Source organism: Protopterus annectens, chromosome 4.part0, assembly GCF_019279795.1.
Source record: "Protopterus annectens isolate FY-2018-M chromosome 4.part0, PAN1.0, whole genome shotgun sequence".
Lineage (NCBI taxonomy): Eukaryota > Metazoa > Chordata > Ceratodontiformes > Protopteridae > Protopterus > Protopterus annectens.
Window position 1 is genome coordinate 758,137,087 of NC_056733.1, and position 14,561 is coordinate 758,151,647.

At 43.9% G+C, this 14,561-nt stretch overlaps 1 protein-coding gene across 2 annotated transcripts in view; it reads right to left on the bottom strand.

Annotated features, from left to right (window-relative positions):
* Window positions 1–14,561, bottom strand: part of GOLGA3 (golgin A3) — a 1,508,539-nt gene that overhangs the window by 1,309,963 nt on the left and 184,015 nt on the right. For both annotated transcript variants that reach the window (XM_044068715.1, XM_044068714.1), the window contains exon 2: window positions 6,621–6,975. In XM_044068715.1, the coding sequence (XP_043924650.1) occupies window positions 6,621–6,762 (142 nt within the window). In that variant the 5' untranslated portion in view covers window positions 6,763–6,975. The remainder of the gene's footprint in view (window positions 1–6,620; window positions 6,976–14,561) is intronic.

Sequence of the window (14,561 nt, forward strand, 5' to 3'; positions counted from 1 at the left end):
GAAAGGTGCGAAACTAGTGACATTGTAACTTCCAAAGTAATATGTGACAAGACAGCAGAAATAAAAACATAACTTTTATTCTAACCTAATACCTGTACCGTCAGACCTTCTCAGGACTGAAAGAACAAAAGAATGAAGCACATAATCTAAAAACAACAAACAAAAAAAGAAACCATTCGAACAATATACAACTGAAAAGAAACTAAAGTGAAATATTGTTTTTACTCCTTCAGATTTTTTCTTATGTAACCTCCAAAATCCTTGAATACTGAGAGCAATGGAAGCAGACATAGGAAAAATTAATTACAGGGCAGGGTTATGAGGCAATTATTTAGCATAATACAAACAGTAATACACAGAGCTGAAACAAAATAAAAAGAATTCAAAAAATAAAAACGTATTTATTTACAGAGGTAGTGCACTGATCAATACTGATCAATTTCAGGCTCAACCTGTATAACTAACAATAAAAGGGTAGACAAACAAGTTATAATTCAGAACTGCCTCCACAGTGCATGTTCACCAACTCCTCCAACATTTTTAGCTCTACAAAGTCCAGTATAAAAGTAAAAAAACACTTGGGTAAATGAAAGTTCTATCACCTGTACATCATACACCATCTCAACCAAGGAAAATATGTCAATAGTTGCACTTTATCAGGTCAAATTTGTGTTATGCTTTTCCAGTAATACACGAGTACTTTCAGACAATGTCCACAGACTTTATCCTTCTAGTTATGTATGCAAATCTTTGTACATACTGTAAGATCATAAGGATGCAGGCTTCTGAACAACTTTCACAGCATTTTTTAAATGTCTAGTGTCATAGTTAATAAACTGCCAATGGGTTAAGCCCACCATTTCCACATTTCTGCAACGTAACCCAACTGTGCAAGACACACAAGTGCAGCTCAGACATTCGAAGGCAATCCAGAGGAGCAAACTTCAGTTTTAACAGAGTCAAGGAATCATTTAATACATCAGTTATTCTACAAAGGGTCACTACGAAAACATTCAGTGAATGCATAGAAAGTACATTTGTGTACACTTACCATAAAATGTAGAAGTTAGAGTGTATTCACTGTTGCAGTCATCACCTGAGGGTTATCCCTGCTGTGGTAGCCCTCGGCCGGCCCGAATACCAGAGTCAATGTTTTTGTGCGCTGGCTGCTGTCGCCTGAAGTCTGACTTCAGGTGGTCAGTACTAAAGCAAGGCAGCTGACGTCATTACATCAGTTTTTCTTGCCCTAACCTGTCAGAAGCACAAGGGAAGAGAGAGAAGTGGTCCTGGTGGCTAACAGCCACCTTGGGAAGCATGTGCCCCCCCTAGGGGAAGAAGTGAAAAGGGGGATGAGGGAGGGAAACAAAGACCGCAACAGTGAATACACTCAAACATCTACACTTATGGTAAGTGCACATAACTGTACTAGGTTCTTTGTGTTTCACTGTTGCAGTCATCACCTGTGGGAGGATTTCCAAAGCTGAGGTAAAAGGTGGAAGGATAGGTAGAGTCCTAGGTGTGGGTCAGGAGGCCCTGCAGAACTGCAGAGGCAAACCCTGCCCTAGACTTGGAAAAGAGAGGTAGGTGGTAATGCTTTGTAAAGGTATGGAAAGAGGTCCAGGTGGTCGCTTCCAAAATGTCCCTGGAGGCACTCCTCTGAGGAAGGCAGTGGAAGTGGATGTTGCCCTCATGGAGTGGGTACAGATCGACTTGGGGATGGGTTTCCTATTTAGACTGTAGCAAAAATGGATACAGTGCGAGATCCATTTGGAAATGGTTTGGAGATGGGCTTCCCCTCTGCACCTGGGTCAAAGCTTACAAGAAGCTGGGTCAGTTTTTCTGAATGCTTTAGTGCGGTCCAGATAGTATCCAAGTTGTCTGTGCATGTCTAGTGATTGTAGAATACTTTCCCCCTTGTTTTGAGGTTTGAGAAAGAAGGTGGGAAGGTGTATGGCCTGGTTAAGGGTCACGTCAGATACCACCTTGGGCATAAAGGAGGGATTAGTCCTCAGGGAGACTGTCTGCATGAAAAATTATGAAGGGCTCAACAGCCATGAGAGCTTGAAATTCTGAGACCCTTCTGGCTGAGGTGATAAGTAGGAAGGCAGCCTTCCAAGAGAGGTATTTCAATTCTGTTGAAGCAGCAGGCTCAAAAGGAGGTAAGGTTAGTTTCTCTAGTGCATAATTCAGGTCCCAGGGAGTAGAAGACGGTGTTCTGGGAGGCCTGATATTAAAAACCCCTCTGAGGAATTGCTTAATCAAAGGGTTAGAGAATAGGGGTGGATCTGAATCATAATGGGCAGAAATGGTCGAGGCACGGACTGGCCACTATTGAGCAACTCTGCTAAGTAATCCAGGATAAGAGGGATGGAAGGTTGGGAGGTACTGTCCCATTTTGATGGTTTCCAGGAGCAGAATCTTTTCCATTTTCCTGGATAAGATTTTCTTGTGCTGGGCCCTTTTGGCCTCTGTGATGATGTCCAGGACCTGTTTGCTTAACAGTGACATCTTGCTAGTTTTTAGTGTATGAGCCATGCTGAAAGTTTGAGAGTCTATAGGTCCGGGTGGAGTTACCTTCACCCTTCTCCTGGGTCAGGAGGTCTGACCTTAGGGGAAGCAGCTTTGGGGGCTAAAGGTCAGACTGCGTAGTAAAGGGTACCAATGCTGTCTGGGCTAATCTAGAGCGATGAGGATGGCCTTTGGTCTGTCCTCTCTTATTTCGATCAGAACCTTGGGAATAAGGAGGGTATGCATACACAAAGAGGGAGCTCCAGGGGAAGGTCAAGGCATCCACCTTCCATGCTCCGAGGTGATACTCCCTGGGACAACACTTCTGCAGCTGGTGGTTGAAGTGCAAGACAAAGAGGTCCACTTCTGGGGTCTCCCACTCCTGGGTGATTTGCAGACAGATTTCTCTGTGGCTCTGCCATTTGTGGGGGTCCAGTAAGTTTCTGCTTAGGTGGTCTACCAGTGTGTTGCTGATCCCTGGTAAGTATTGGGCAATCAGGTGTAGCCCCCATGGAGGTGGCTGTAAGCCCTATGGCTAACCTGAACAGGGTGTAAGATGTACTACATTACTGTGGTGTTGTCTGTTTTTATAAGAAGGACCCCTGGCCTGAGATGGGGTTGGAAGAAAGTTATAGCATTTTGTTCTGCCATCATTTCTTTCTGGTTAATGTGCAAGCGAAGTGGCTGGGCATTCCAAAGCCCTTGGGTACACCTGCGCGCTAGGTGAGCACCCCAAGCTATGTCTGAGGCATCAGTGGTGGTGGTCTGGCCAGAAGGGCGGAGGATGAAGGGAAGACCCTTGTTCATGGCACAGGCCTCTGCCCACCAGAGAAATTCGTCCCTTATGCAAGGAATCAGTGGGAGAATGGACTCTAGGGACTGAGAGTGCTGACACCAAAGGTTCTTTAAGTACCACTGAAGCTTTCTCATGTGCAGCCTGGCGAGAGGGATGTGAAGGTTGCAGGATGCCATGAATCCCAGGGCTTGTAGGACCTTCCTCGCAGTGAGGTGACTTCTGAAATCCAGCTGGGTGATGTAGAGAGGCAGGAAGCTCTGCTTTTCTGGGGATAGGAAGGCCATTAGGGTTTCTGCATCTAGCACAGCTCCCAGGAAAACAATTTTCCTGGTAGGGTTTTGCTTTGATTTTTTTCTTGTTGATGGTGAACCCTAGGGAAGTTAGGAGTTTTTTGACAAAGAGAAGATCCTGGAGCAACTTTTCTTTGCTGTTCGCCTGAATGAGGCAGTCATCCAGGTAAGGGTAAATCTGTATATTTCTCTGCCTGCAGAATGCTACAGCCGGGGCCAAGCATTTGGTGAATACTCTGGGAGCAGTAGATAAGCCAAAGGGCAGTGCAGAGAACTGAAAGTGCCAATAGCCTTTGCTGAAGTGCAGGAATTTTCTGCATGATTCCAGGATGGGGATGTGGAGGTAGGCATCTTTTAGGTCTAGTGCCACCAGCCAGGCATTTTGTGTGAGCATTGGCAGGAGCTGCTGCAAGGTTAGCATTTTGAACCTGGGGACCACCAAGGAGGTGTTCAGTTTGGATAGATTCAGGATGGGGCACCAAGTGCCCTCTTTTCTGGGAAGAAGGAAAAGTCTGGAGTAAAAACCTTTTCCTATCTGATCCAGAGTGACAGATTCTACTGCCCCCTGGGATACAAGTCTTTTTACCTGTTTCAATGCCTCTGCCCACTGGTTAGGGGGGAGGTCTGGGTACCCTCATGGAATTGGGAGTTCACACAAGGAGAATCTGTATCCCTGAGAAATTATTTTTAATACCCATGGTCCTTGGTTAGAGACCCAATTGTCCTTGAAGAGGGTGGGTCTTCCTCCTAGTTTTAGATGAGGGCAGAGGGGGGAGGGAGAGTCACTGTGAGGGTTTACCATAGAAGCTTGGCTTAGAACTCCCTGCCTTAGAGGTGGAAGTGGTCCATTGTTTGCTTCTTTGCTGGCCCTGGAATAGGGGCCTGGCTGTCCTGTCCCTGCGGGGCTTATTTTGGCCCTGTCTGCTGGGTGCAGGGAAGGCCCAGTGCTTAGAGGGGAAGTTTCTGCTGAATCTGGGTGGTTGAACTTGAAAGAAATCTTTTACTTTTTACATAGATTTTGCTTTGCCTTCCATCTTTTTAAGCACCTCTTCTGCTTTTTCCCCAAACAGGCGTTCCTCATCTAGGGGTGCATCAATACGTTTTGACATGACATGATCAGGGAGAGGTTGTTCCTTCAGCCATGAATGTCTTCTAATAACAGATCCATTTCACTGCTGCCCTGCTAGAGGCTTCTAGAGAGTCATATCCACATTGTAGTGAGAGCTTGGCCACTTCACCAGCACAGTGAAGTAATTCTGCCAGCTCTTTTGAGTTGGCACCATCAGGAGAGGTAGCAATCTTCTGCTTTATTTGTTCCAGTGTGTGTTGTTGATATTTTAACATATGGAACGGACAATTGAGTGCTCTGATAGCTAAGGTTGCAGAGGTATATTTTCTTACCTCATCTGTCCAGAGCACTGCAGTCTTTGTCAGAAGGAAGATGATTTTTGGCAGAACTAGTCTTAGCTCCTTTGGGTCCCTGTGTAATGACCTCTGGGTCTGCAGCAGGGTTCCTGTACAGGTATTTGTGAGAATCCGGTACTCGCAGTACCGGTCAGGTTTAGCTGGAGCAGGAAGCAGGGCATCAGGGGCTAAGCTGGATTCAAGTTAAACATCATCCACCACTTCTAGAAAAGGAGGGATGGCCAGGGGTTTGTGCTGGTCCAGGTCCAGAAACTCTCTTAAGTCATTTCTTTGACTGTGGGTAGTCCTGATATTCCCACTGAAAATGCTCCTTGAGAGAGTGGAGGGCTTCCCCGAAGGAAAGGTCCTCGGGAGGGGAGGCAGAGGGGATGGATTCCTCTGCATCTGAATCCTCAAACAGTTAAGGGCCGTTCTTCTTCAAAGGCAGAATAATCAGATTCCTCAGACTCTTGGTCTGTCATAACTTCTAGAGAAGGAAGCCTTTTTCTTTTTGGGGTGGGAGCTTGAGTACCTCGGCTAAGGGAGATGAGATCCTCCGCCATTTTAACCACTTCAGTTTGTGGTGGGGGAGCAGTAGCAAGATGGTGGCTAAAAGCAGATTTCCTAGGAGTGGCCTGGCTTCAAGGCCTGAGAGAATCTGTCGGTCTCTGAGAAACTGTAGTCGGAAAAGAAGATTTTTTTTTGTCTAGAATCGTTAGTGCGAACGGTCTCCTCAGAAGCCAGTGCCTACGTCGTGGCTCCAGACCCAGCCAAGACAGACAGCGCCAAAGGCTCAGAAGACGAAGTGGATTTCTGCGGTACATCGGACTAAGAAAGGGTCTTGGCAGAGGCATATATAGAAAGCGAGTCGAGCATCAGGGGCTGCGAAAGCGCCTCACTGAATTCCAGAGAACTGACGACTTGCTTAGCGGTAGCATCGTTGGAAGGCTTAGCCTTGTGTGGCCTGTCTCTATCTTTACTTTTTGGAATATCACGGATTGTTTGCTGACGGACGCCAAATCGGAATTCGAAGACAGAATATGAAAATAATTGTCTACAAAAAGAGCTCTACGGTGAATGGCTCTCGCATTAAAGAAGGCACAGAACCGACGAGGGACGTCGTAGTCTGGGCCTAAACAAGTAATGCAGTAGGAATGAAAGTTTCGATGTGGGATCTGCTTTCCACAGGCAAGACAATTGTTAACTTTTTCGGACACCGATTAGAGAAGAAAAAGGGTCCCCAATGGGGTACTTCGCTTTAGACGTTTTCTGCTGAAGTTTGACTTCTAGTAGCGACTGACCGGCACTCATGCAAACTGCTTCTGCTACGGGCTTCACGGCAAGAAAGACTGATGTAATGACGTCAGCTGCCTTGCTTTATAGTACTGATGACCTGACATCAGGACTACAGGCGACTAAAGGCGACAGCAGCCAGCGCACAAAAACATTGACTCTGGTATTCGGGCCGGCTGAGGGTTACCACAGCAGGGATAACTCCTCAAGTGATGACTGCAACAGTGAAATACAAACATCTACATTTTTTTCATATATTTATACCACATTTTCTTTTCAGTAATTTTAGTCAAAGAAAAGTAAATGCATGCTTCTTTAGGATAACTTACTATTGATATCACCATTTTCAGATGCAAAAGAATTGGTTTTGGTGTGGTGACTGACAGCAGTTGTTTCAGAATTGCTAGGAAGAGCACTGCTGCCTGTGCTGGTCTCCACTTGTACCTCCCATTGACTTGGTACAGCAGCCATTGTAAATCAAAACACACCCCCTAAAATGTCACGTTCCGTTTCACTTAATATTCTATTCTTTCCATCAGAAGTTCATAACAGGGACAGACCCAGGTTTGAAGTCAGCATGTTCAGTCTGCAATCCTCCAATTACAGCAGTCAGTCGGACAGTTCTAGGAAGTCAAGGAATTACCCTGCAGCCAAACAAGCCATCACCAAGGAAGCAGGCAGCTCCTGAAATGACAGAAGGAGACACGTTTTACTAGGGTTACACTAGAGTGTCATTTACATCACCTTACAGTACAACATTTCAGTTCTATCACCTTACAGTACAACTCTCAGTTCAAAAAACTGATGCTTCGCAAACAACCTTCCTCTTTCAGGTTTACTTCACTTAATAGTTTGAATACAAACTGGACATGTGCACAATTCCTTGATTTAATATTCAAAACCCTCTCTAAAGGGAGAGAGAGAAAGAGACAAGTAGAGGGAGAAAAATCAAATCAGGTTAACATTATACAACAATTCAACTTGTCTTTTCATTCTCAAAATTACAAACAATTCCCCTTCTGATTACTTCTAAATGACGAATTTCACTGAGTCAGTTCTACCTCCCAGAAGTGACTGACTTAGTCATGTGGGTCTAAAGATTTATGTATTCCAGCCCTATTACCACTGCAGTTGTTTATCACATTGCTTCATAAATGTGCATGGTTTGAAACATCACACTTAATAAAATTTTTATTTTCTTTCAATTCTGTTAAACTCAAGGGAGTGCAACAAATGTATTTACTTTGTACTTTCTCCAATACTATGGCACCAACAAAGGCAGAACAGAAGGAACTTTGGCAAGCCTTTTGGGTATGAAAAACACAGAAACATGGAGATACCTGCTAGACCAGTGATGGCAAACCTTTTGGATTCGGCGTGTCAAAAATTTGGAAAATGCTTATCTTGACTCAGCTGGCACCCCACCCCCACCCCACACGAACAAAAGAAACTGTTTTTTACATATTCAAATACAGTCCAATCATGTGTCCTGCTATGTATTATAAAGGTAAAAGAAAAATCAGTGATTTACAATAGAGAAAATGATATGCACATTGATAATTGGGCTTAAAACAGTTCACCAAAACATTACCCTACTTTTAGTAGTAATTTTGAATTGAACTGAAAATATATGGAACACACTGCATTTGATTTTGTTTAACATCAATGAATGGCTTTTTTGTTGCAGAGTTTTAATAGATAAGTGTAGGGTCACATGATTTCTTCTATTTTTTCATTCAGTTTCATTGGTAACTCGGGAGTTGGTGAATGCTGGTGTGTCACCTTTGAGACGCATGTCATAGGTTCGTCATCACTGTGCTAGACTACACAAATTTATAGCAGCACCACAACCAATGAGACTACAAATGAATCATGTAAAAGTTATCACCTGTTCCACTATTTTCACTTCTGATACAGTCCTTATCTAAAAGATCCTGATAAGTCAATGCACTAAATTCAAGTCCAAATTGTACATGTCGCTAACTAGACATGGGACACAAAACAGATCTCCTACCAACAGGAATATGACAGATCCAGAAAGTCAAACTAATACACTTCTGAACACTTTTTCAAGACATCAGAACATCTGAAATATAAACATCTGTTAGGATATAGCAAAAGTACAACGCTAATTTCATTAAATACACAAAAATTTTGCTCCAAGGGGAGGAAAACAAAAAAAAAAAAAAAAAAAAAAAAAAAGCTTCTCCACACTACTCATAAACCAAAGCAAACTTAATGCTCCCCTGACCAAGTCATCTGGTTTGTATCTTACTAAAGTTCTTAGGTTACATTCATCAAAAATATGAAGACAGAATTGCAACTATTCACAGCAGCTTTTGTTTCACTTGTTCATAAGCCTCAACATTTGCAAAATCCTGAGTGTGCCGCACACACAATTTGTGTTAGCCCGCCACTACTGTTTTAGTATATGGACAGAGATACACCACATTATAAACAGCATCTCCACCTGACAGAAGAGAAAAAAGTACACTTGTGTACACTTACCATAAATGTAGATGTTAGAGTGTATTCACTGTTGCAGTCATTACATTTGGGTAATTTGCTAGCAGGTTGCCCTCAGTCGGCCTGAATTCCAAAGTCTTGGGTCCTGCATCAGTTGCTGTCTCCTCTTCCATGACGTCAGGTCGTCAGGGGTATAAAACAAGCAGCAGATGCCATTTTCTTTAGTTTTTCTTGCAACAGATGTCAGGTGCCCCCAAAAAGGTAGCAAATATATATAAAAACTATATATACAGGCATTAATACAAACTTTGCCTTCATCTACAAGCAAATACACCACGTAGGTTTTAGAAGATAGAGAAGGAAAGAAACTCCAGAATGAAAGGGGGGTGACGGGCAGGTAACCTGGACTGCAACAGTGAATATACTTGAACATCCACATTTATGGTAAGTGTACACAACTGTACTATGTTCTTCGTGTTTCACTGTTGCAGTCATTACATTTGGGTAGAATCCCAAAGCCATGGATGGGAGGCTGGTGCTAAACAGCATTAGGTGTGGCTATAAGGCCCTGCAGAACTGCAGTGGCAAAGCCTGCCCTGGCCTTAGAGTAGAGAGGCAAATGATGATGCTTTGTAAAGGTGTGAACAGAACTCCAGGCAGCAGCCTCTAGAATTTCTTTGGTTGGTACTCCTCTGAGAAAGGCTGCTGAAGTAGCTGCAACTCTGGTGGAATGAGACCTAATGCCCTTGGGCACAGGTTTGCCATGGTGTAAGCAGCAGAAACGAATGCAGTGGCTTATTCACTTTGAAATAGTCTGCTTTGAAATAGCCTTTCCTTCTGATCCTGCAGCATATGTCACTAGCAATTGCTCAGTTTTTCTTAGAGCTTTAGTCCTGCTCAAGTAGAATCTTCGCTGTCTGTGTACATCCAAGGAATGCAAAATTCTTTCCCCCTTGTTCTGTGGATTTGGATAAAAGGGTGGCAGATGAATAGTTTGGTTAAGAGCCACACTGGAAACCGCCTTAGGCATAAATGAAGAATTTGTCCTCAGAGACACCCTGTCTGTGTAAAATATGATAAAAGGCTCCACAGCCATGAGGGCCTGTAGCTCTGAGACTCTTCTTGCTGAAGTAATTGCTAGTAGCAGAGCTGTTTTCCATGATAAAAACTTTATATCAGTAGTAGCAGCTGGTTCAAATGGAGGCAGGGTGAGCTTTTCCAACACATAATTGAGGTCCCATGCAGGTATCTGTGATCTTCTAGGAGGCCTTAAATGTTTGGCTCCTCTAAGATACTGCTTTAGTAAAGGATGAGAAAAGATTGGTGGCTCTGTATTGTAATGAGCCGAAATGGCAGAGGCATGGATTTTAATTGATGAGAAAGATAGGCCTTTGTCAAGCATCTCAGTCAAGTATTGTAATATCCGAGGAATATTTGGTTCTGCTGTATCAGTTCCTTGTGCTTGATTCTAAGCACAGAATCTCTTCCATTTATCAGCATAAGATTTTCTAGTACTAGGCCTTCTGGCTGCCAAAATGACATCCATCACAGCTTTACTGAGAGGTGTTGTTTTGTATAACTACATGATCAGCCATGCTGCCAGGTTCAGTGTATGGAGTTGATTGTGCAGGATCTGATTGTTTTGCTGGGACAGTGGTTAAGGTCTCTGAGGTAAGTTCCAAGCTGGGTATTGAGACAAGTTCCTTAGGACTGGGTATCAGTATTGGCGGGGCCAGTCCGGGGCAATTAGTATCATCTTTGGTGTCTCGTCTGACTTTTAGTAGGACCTTGGGAAGAAGAGGCAGAGGAGGAAAAGCGTAAACTGATAGGTTTTTCCAACTGAAGGATAGGGCGTCCACTTTCCATGCTTGTCTGTGATAAGTCCTTGTGCAGAATCTTTTCAATTGATAATTTTGAGGAGAGGCAAACAGATCTATGTCCGGGCTCCTCCATTTCTTTGTTATCATGCTGAAGACTTGTGGATCTAGTTTCCACTCGTGAGGGTCTATAAGGTTTCTGCTTAAATCGTCTGCCACAGTATTTTGTTTTCCTGGCAGGAATTGAGCTTGAAGATGTATTTTGTAAGTCAAAGCTGTATCCCACAGTGCCATGGCTAATCTGCAAAGAGGGTAGGAGTGCGTGCCCCCATGCTTGTTTATATACCACATACCCGTGGTGTTGTCCGTCTTTATCAGTAGTTGTCCTGGATGAAGCAAGTCCTTGAAAGCTATCAGGGCATTCTGAACAGCTAGCATCTCTTTTTGGTTGATATGTAGGTGCATTTGTTTTGGGGTCCATATGCCCTAAATGCATCTTCCTGCCATGTGGGCCCCCAGGCATAATCTGATGCGATTGTTAAGGTTTGGCTGGCAGGGGGTAGAGTGAAGGGCCGTCCCACGATTTGGTGACATGCCTTTGCCCACCATAGAAACTCCTGTTGTAGGCAGGGAGCGAGATGAATCATTGTTTCCAGACTGTGACAATGTTGACTCCATAAACTTTTTAGGTACCATTGACGTTTCCTCATATGCAGTCTTGCATATGGAATCAGTAGGATGCAGGATGCCATGAAGCCCAAAGCCTGCAGAGTTTGTCTTGCAGATAACTGGGTTTTTGTTGCCATCAGTTTGAAGTAAGTAGTCAGTTGCCTTTGTTTGTCTGGCGTGAGGTAAGCCAACTGGGCAGTTGTATTCAAGCTTGCACGCAGGAATGTTATCTTTTGAGAGGGTACCAGTTGTGATTTATTTTTGTTTATTGTGTACCCTAGGCATGTTAGAAACCTTTTCACAAACGCCAGGTGTTGAAGAATGTCCTTGTTCTCTGCTTGAATGAGACAGTCGTCCAAGTAAGGATATATTTGTATACCTCTATCTGCAAAAAGCAATTACTGGTGCCAGGCACTTTGTAAAGAACCTGGGCGCAGTAGATAAGCCAAAGGGCAGTGCAGAGAATTGGTAATGCATTAAGCCAGCCTTGAATCTGAGGTATCTTCTGCACGATTGCCTTATTGGGACATGCAGGTATGTCTCTTTTAGGTCTAATGTCACCAGCCAAGCATTCTTGCCCAGCATGGGCTGAAGCTGCTGCAAAGTCAGCATTTTGAATTTTGGAATGTCCAGGTATGTGTTCAAAATTGATAAATCCAGTATTGGCCGCCAGGCCTTGTCCTTTCTGGGCACCAAGAACAGTCAAGTAAAAACCTTGTCCTTTTTCCTGTTCTGGTACTGGCTGAATGGCCCCCATATCCATGAGGGACGTAACCTGTTTCTGTGCCTCTGCTCATTGATTTTTTTGGCAGATCTGGCCAACCGTTTGCCATTGGCAGAGTATGGAAATGGAATCTGTATCCCTGTGATACTATGTTTAGCACTCACTTGGTCCTGGGTTATTAAATTGCCAATTTTGAGCAAAAAGTGCTAATTTTCCCCCTAAGGGTGCTGCCAAAAGGTAAGTGCTTGGTGAAGGCAGAGGGAAGTCATTGGGACTGTTTTCTGTAGGTTTGCGCTTTATCTCCTCCAGATGTGGAGGTAGAAGCGCCCCATTGCTTTGACCTTTAAGAATCTTGTGCCTGGTATCTGGAACCCTTAGGGTGCGTGGATTTGCCCCTTTCAGCTCTGTCAGACACAGGAAAAGACCAATTTTATTTTAGCCAGTGTCTACTGAATCTTGGTGGCTGCACTTGTAAGAACTCTTTTACAGTTTGCATAGACTTAGCTTTGTCTTCCATTTTCTTTAAAACCACTTCTGCCTGAATACCAAACAGAGTATCATGCTGTAAAGGTGCATCCAGTAATTTAGCTTTAACATGATCAGGCAAATTTTGCTCTTTTGGCTAGGCATGCCTCTTAATCTCAGATCCAGTAACTGCGGCCCTGCAGGAGGCCTCTAAGGAATCAAAACCGCATTGCAAAGTATGCTTTCCAACCTGTTCAGCTGCATGCAAAAATTCCTGAAATACTTTATTTTCTGCACATTCAGAAATCAACACCATTTTCTGTTTCAGCAATCCCATAACATGTTGTTGATACCTGAGCATATGAAACTGGCAGTTTAAAGGCCCTAATTGCCAAGGTTGCAGATGTATAAACCTTTTTTCCCCATCTATCCAGTGCCCTTGAATCTCTGTCAGAGGGGGTAGGATTTTTTGCTGTTGAGGCCTTAACTCCCTTTGGACCCTGTGAAATAGTTTCAGGATCAGCAGCAGGTTTTCTAAATAAAAATTTGTGCGAGTCAGGGACCCTGTATATCATTCAGGCTTGCTGGGAGCCAGAGGTAAGGAGTCAGGTGTCAAGCTTGACTCCGAAAACACATCATCCACAATGTCTAAAACAGGGGGTATGGCTAAAGGCCTGTGCTGAGGGGGAAGAAGGAAATCCCTGAGCCTCTTTGATTCTGAGAAATCTTGACTCTCCCAGTGAAAATGCTCCCTCAAACTATGCAAGGTTTCTCCAAATGAATAATCCTCAGGAGGTGATGCAGATGGTATAGACTCCTCTGCATCAGAATCCTCATAGGGAGGTACAGATAATTCCTGATCAGAAGAAATAAAAACCTGATCTGAAGATTCATAATCAGTGTCTTGCCTAGGCCTCTTATCAGGAGGGGGATGGAAACCCCTGGTCAAGGTAATAAGGTCTTCAACAATTTTGATCATCTGTTTTTTAGGCATAGCGGCCTGTGCACGTGGCTCATGCGTCAGTTTTTTAGTTTTAGAAGTTGCTTTTGTCTTTGGTTTTGCAGCTGTCGTCGGTTTGATATAAAAATGTTGAGGCCTGAATACACCATCAGAAGCCAGTGCCTGCTCAACGGCTCCGAACCAATCTGAGGGAGAAACATCCGTGGGTCCAATACTTTGAGTATCTTGCGGCGTGCCGGACTTCACATGGGTCTCGGTAGGGGCCTGCGACTCGAAAGTAGTGGGTATCTGGGGCTGCGAAAGTGCCTCACTGAGTACCGGAGAACTGGCGACTGGCTTAGGAGAAGCTTTGTCATCGGTTTTGGACCTCGACTGTCTGTGTCTGTCCTTTTCTTTGCATTTTTTTATGTACTCCGGTAGTCAGATTGCTATCTGACGATATTTCTGGGTAGTTAAATCTGTTTCCAAAATACTTTGAGGCAAAAATATACCAACGCTTAATAGTGCGCTGGTTAAAATCTACCACAAAACCGACAGCCAAGCACATTGTGATCAGGGCCTAGGCAAGGAATACAGTATAAATGGAAATCCTTATGAGGTATTTGCTTCCCACAAGTAATACAATTATTAACTTTTTCTGACATCGGTATGGAGCAAGAAAAAAGTTTCCCCAATGGGGTACTTAGCTTTAGTGAAGACTTCAGTTCTGAAACTCAAACTCGAATATTTCAAGAGTCGGCTGATCGGCACTTGCGAAATGCTTCTGCTTCAGGCACCATGCGGCAAGAAAGACTAAAGAAAATGGCGTCGGCTGCTCGTTTTATACCCCTGACGACCTGACATCATGGAAGAGGAGACAGCAACCGACGCATGACCCAAGACTTTGGAATTCAGGCTGACTGAGGGCAACCTGCTAGCAGATTACCCAAATGTAATGACTGCAACAGTGAAACACGAAGAACATAATCTCTCTAATCCAAAATGCTCGTACCTATCCCCAAGTAATTTACCTTATGAAATGCTCCCTTCTCTATCCTCATCCTCAATAAGCTATTTTGCTACATAGAAAACTGTGGCCTGTAAAACAGCAGAACGTATGCACAAAGTTCATGAATTCAAGTCTCAGTGTTCCAGTCCTTCCTTTTATATCCTCCCTGTGTGTGTGGGT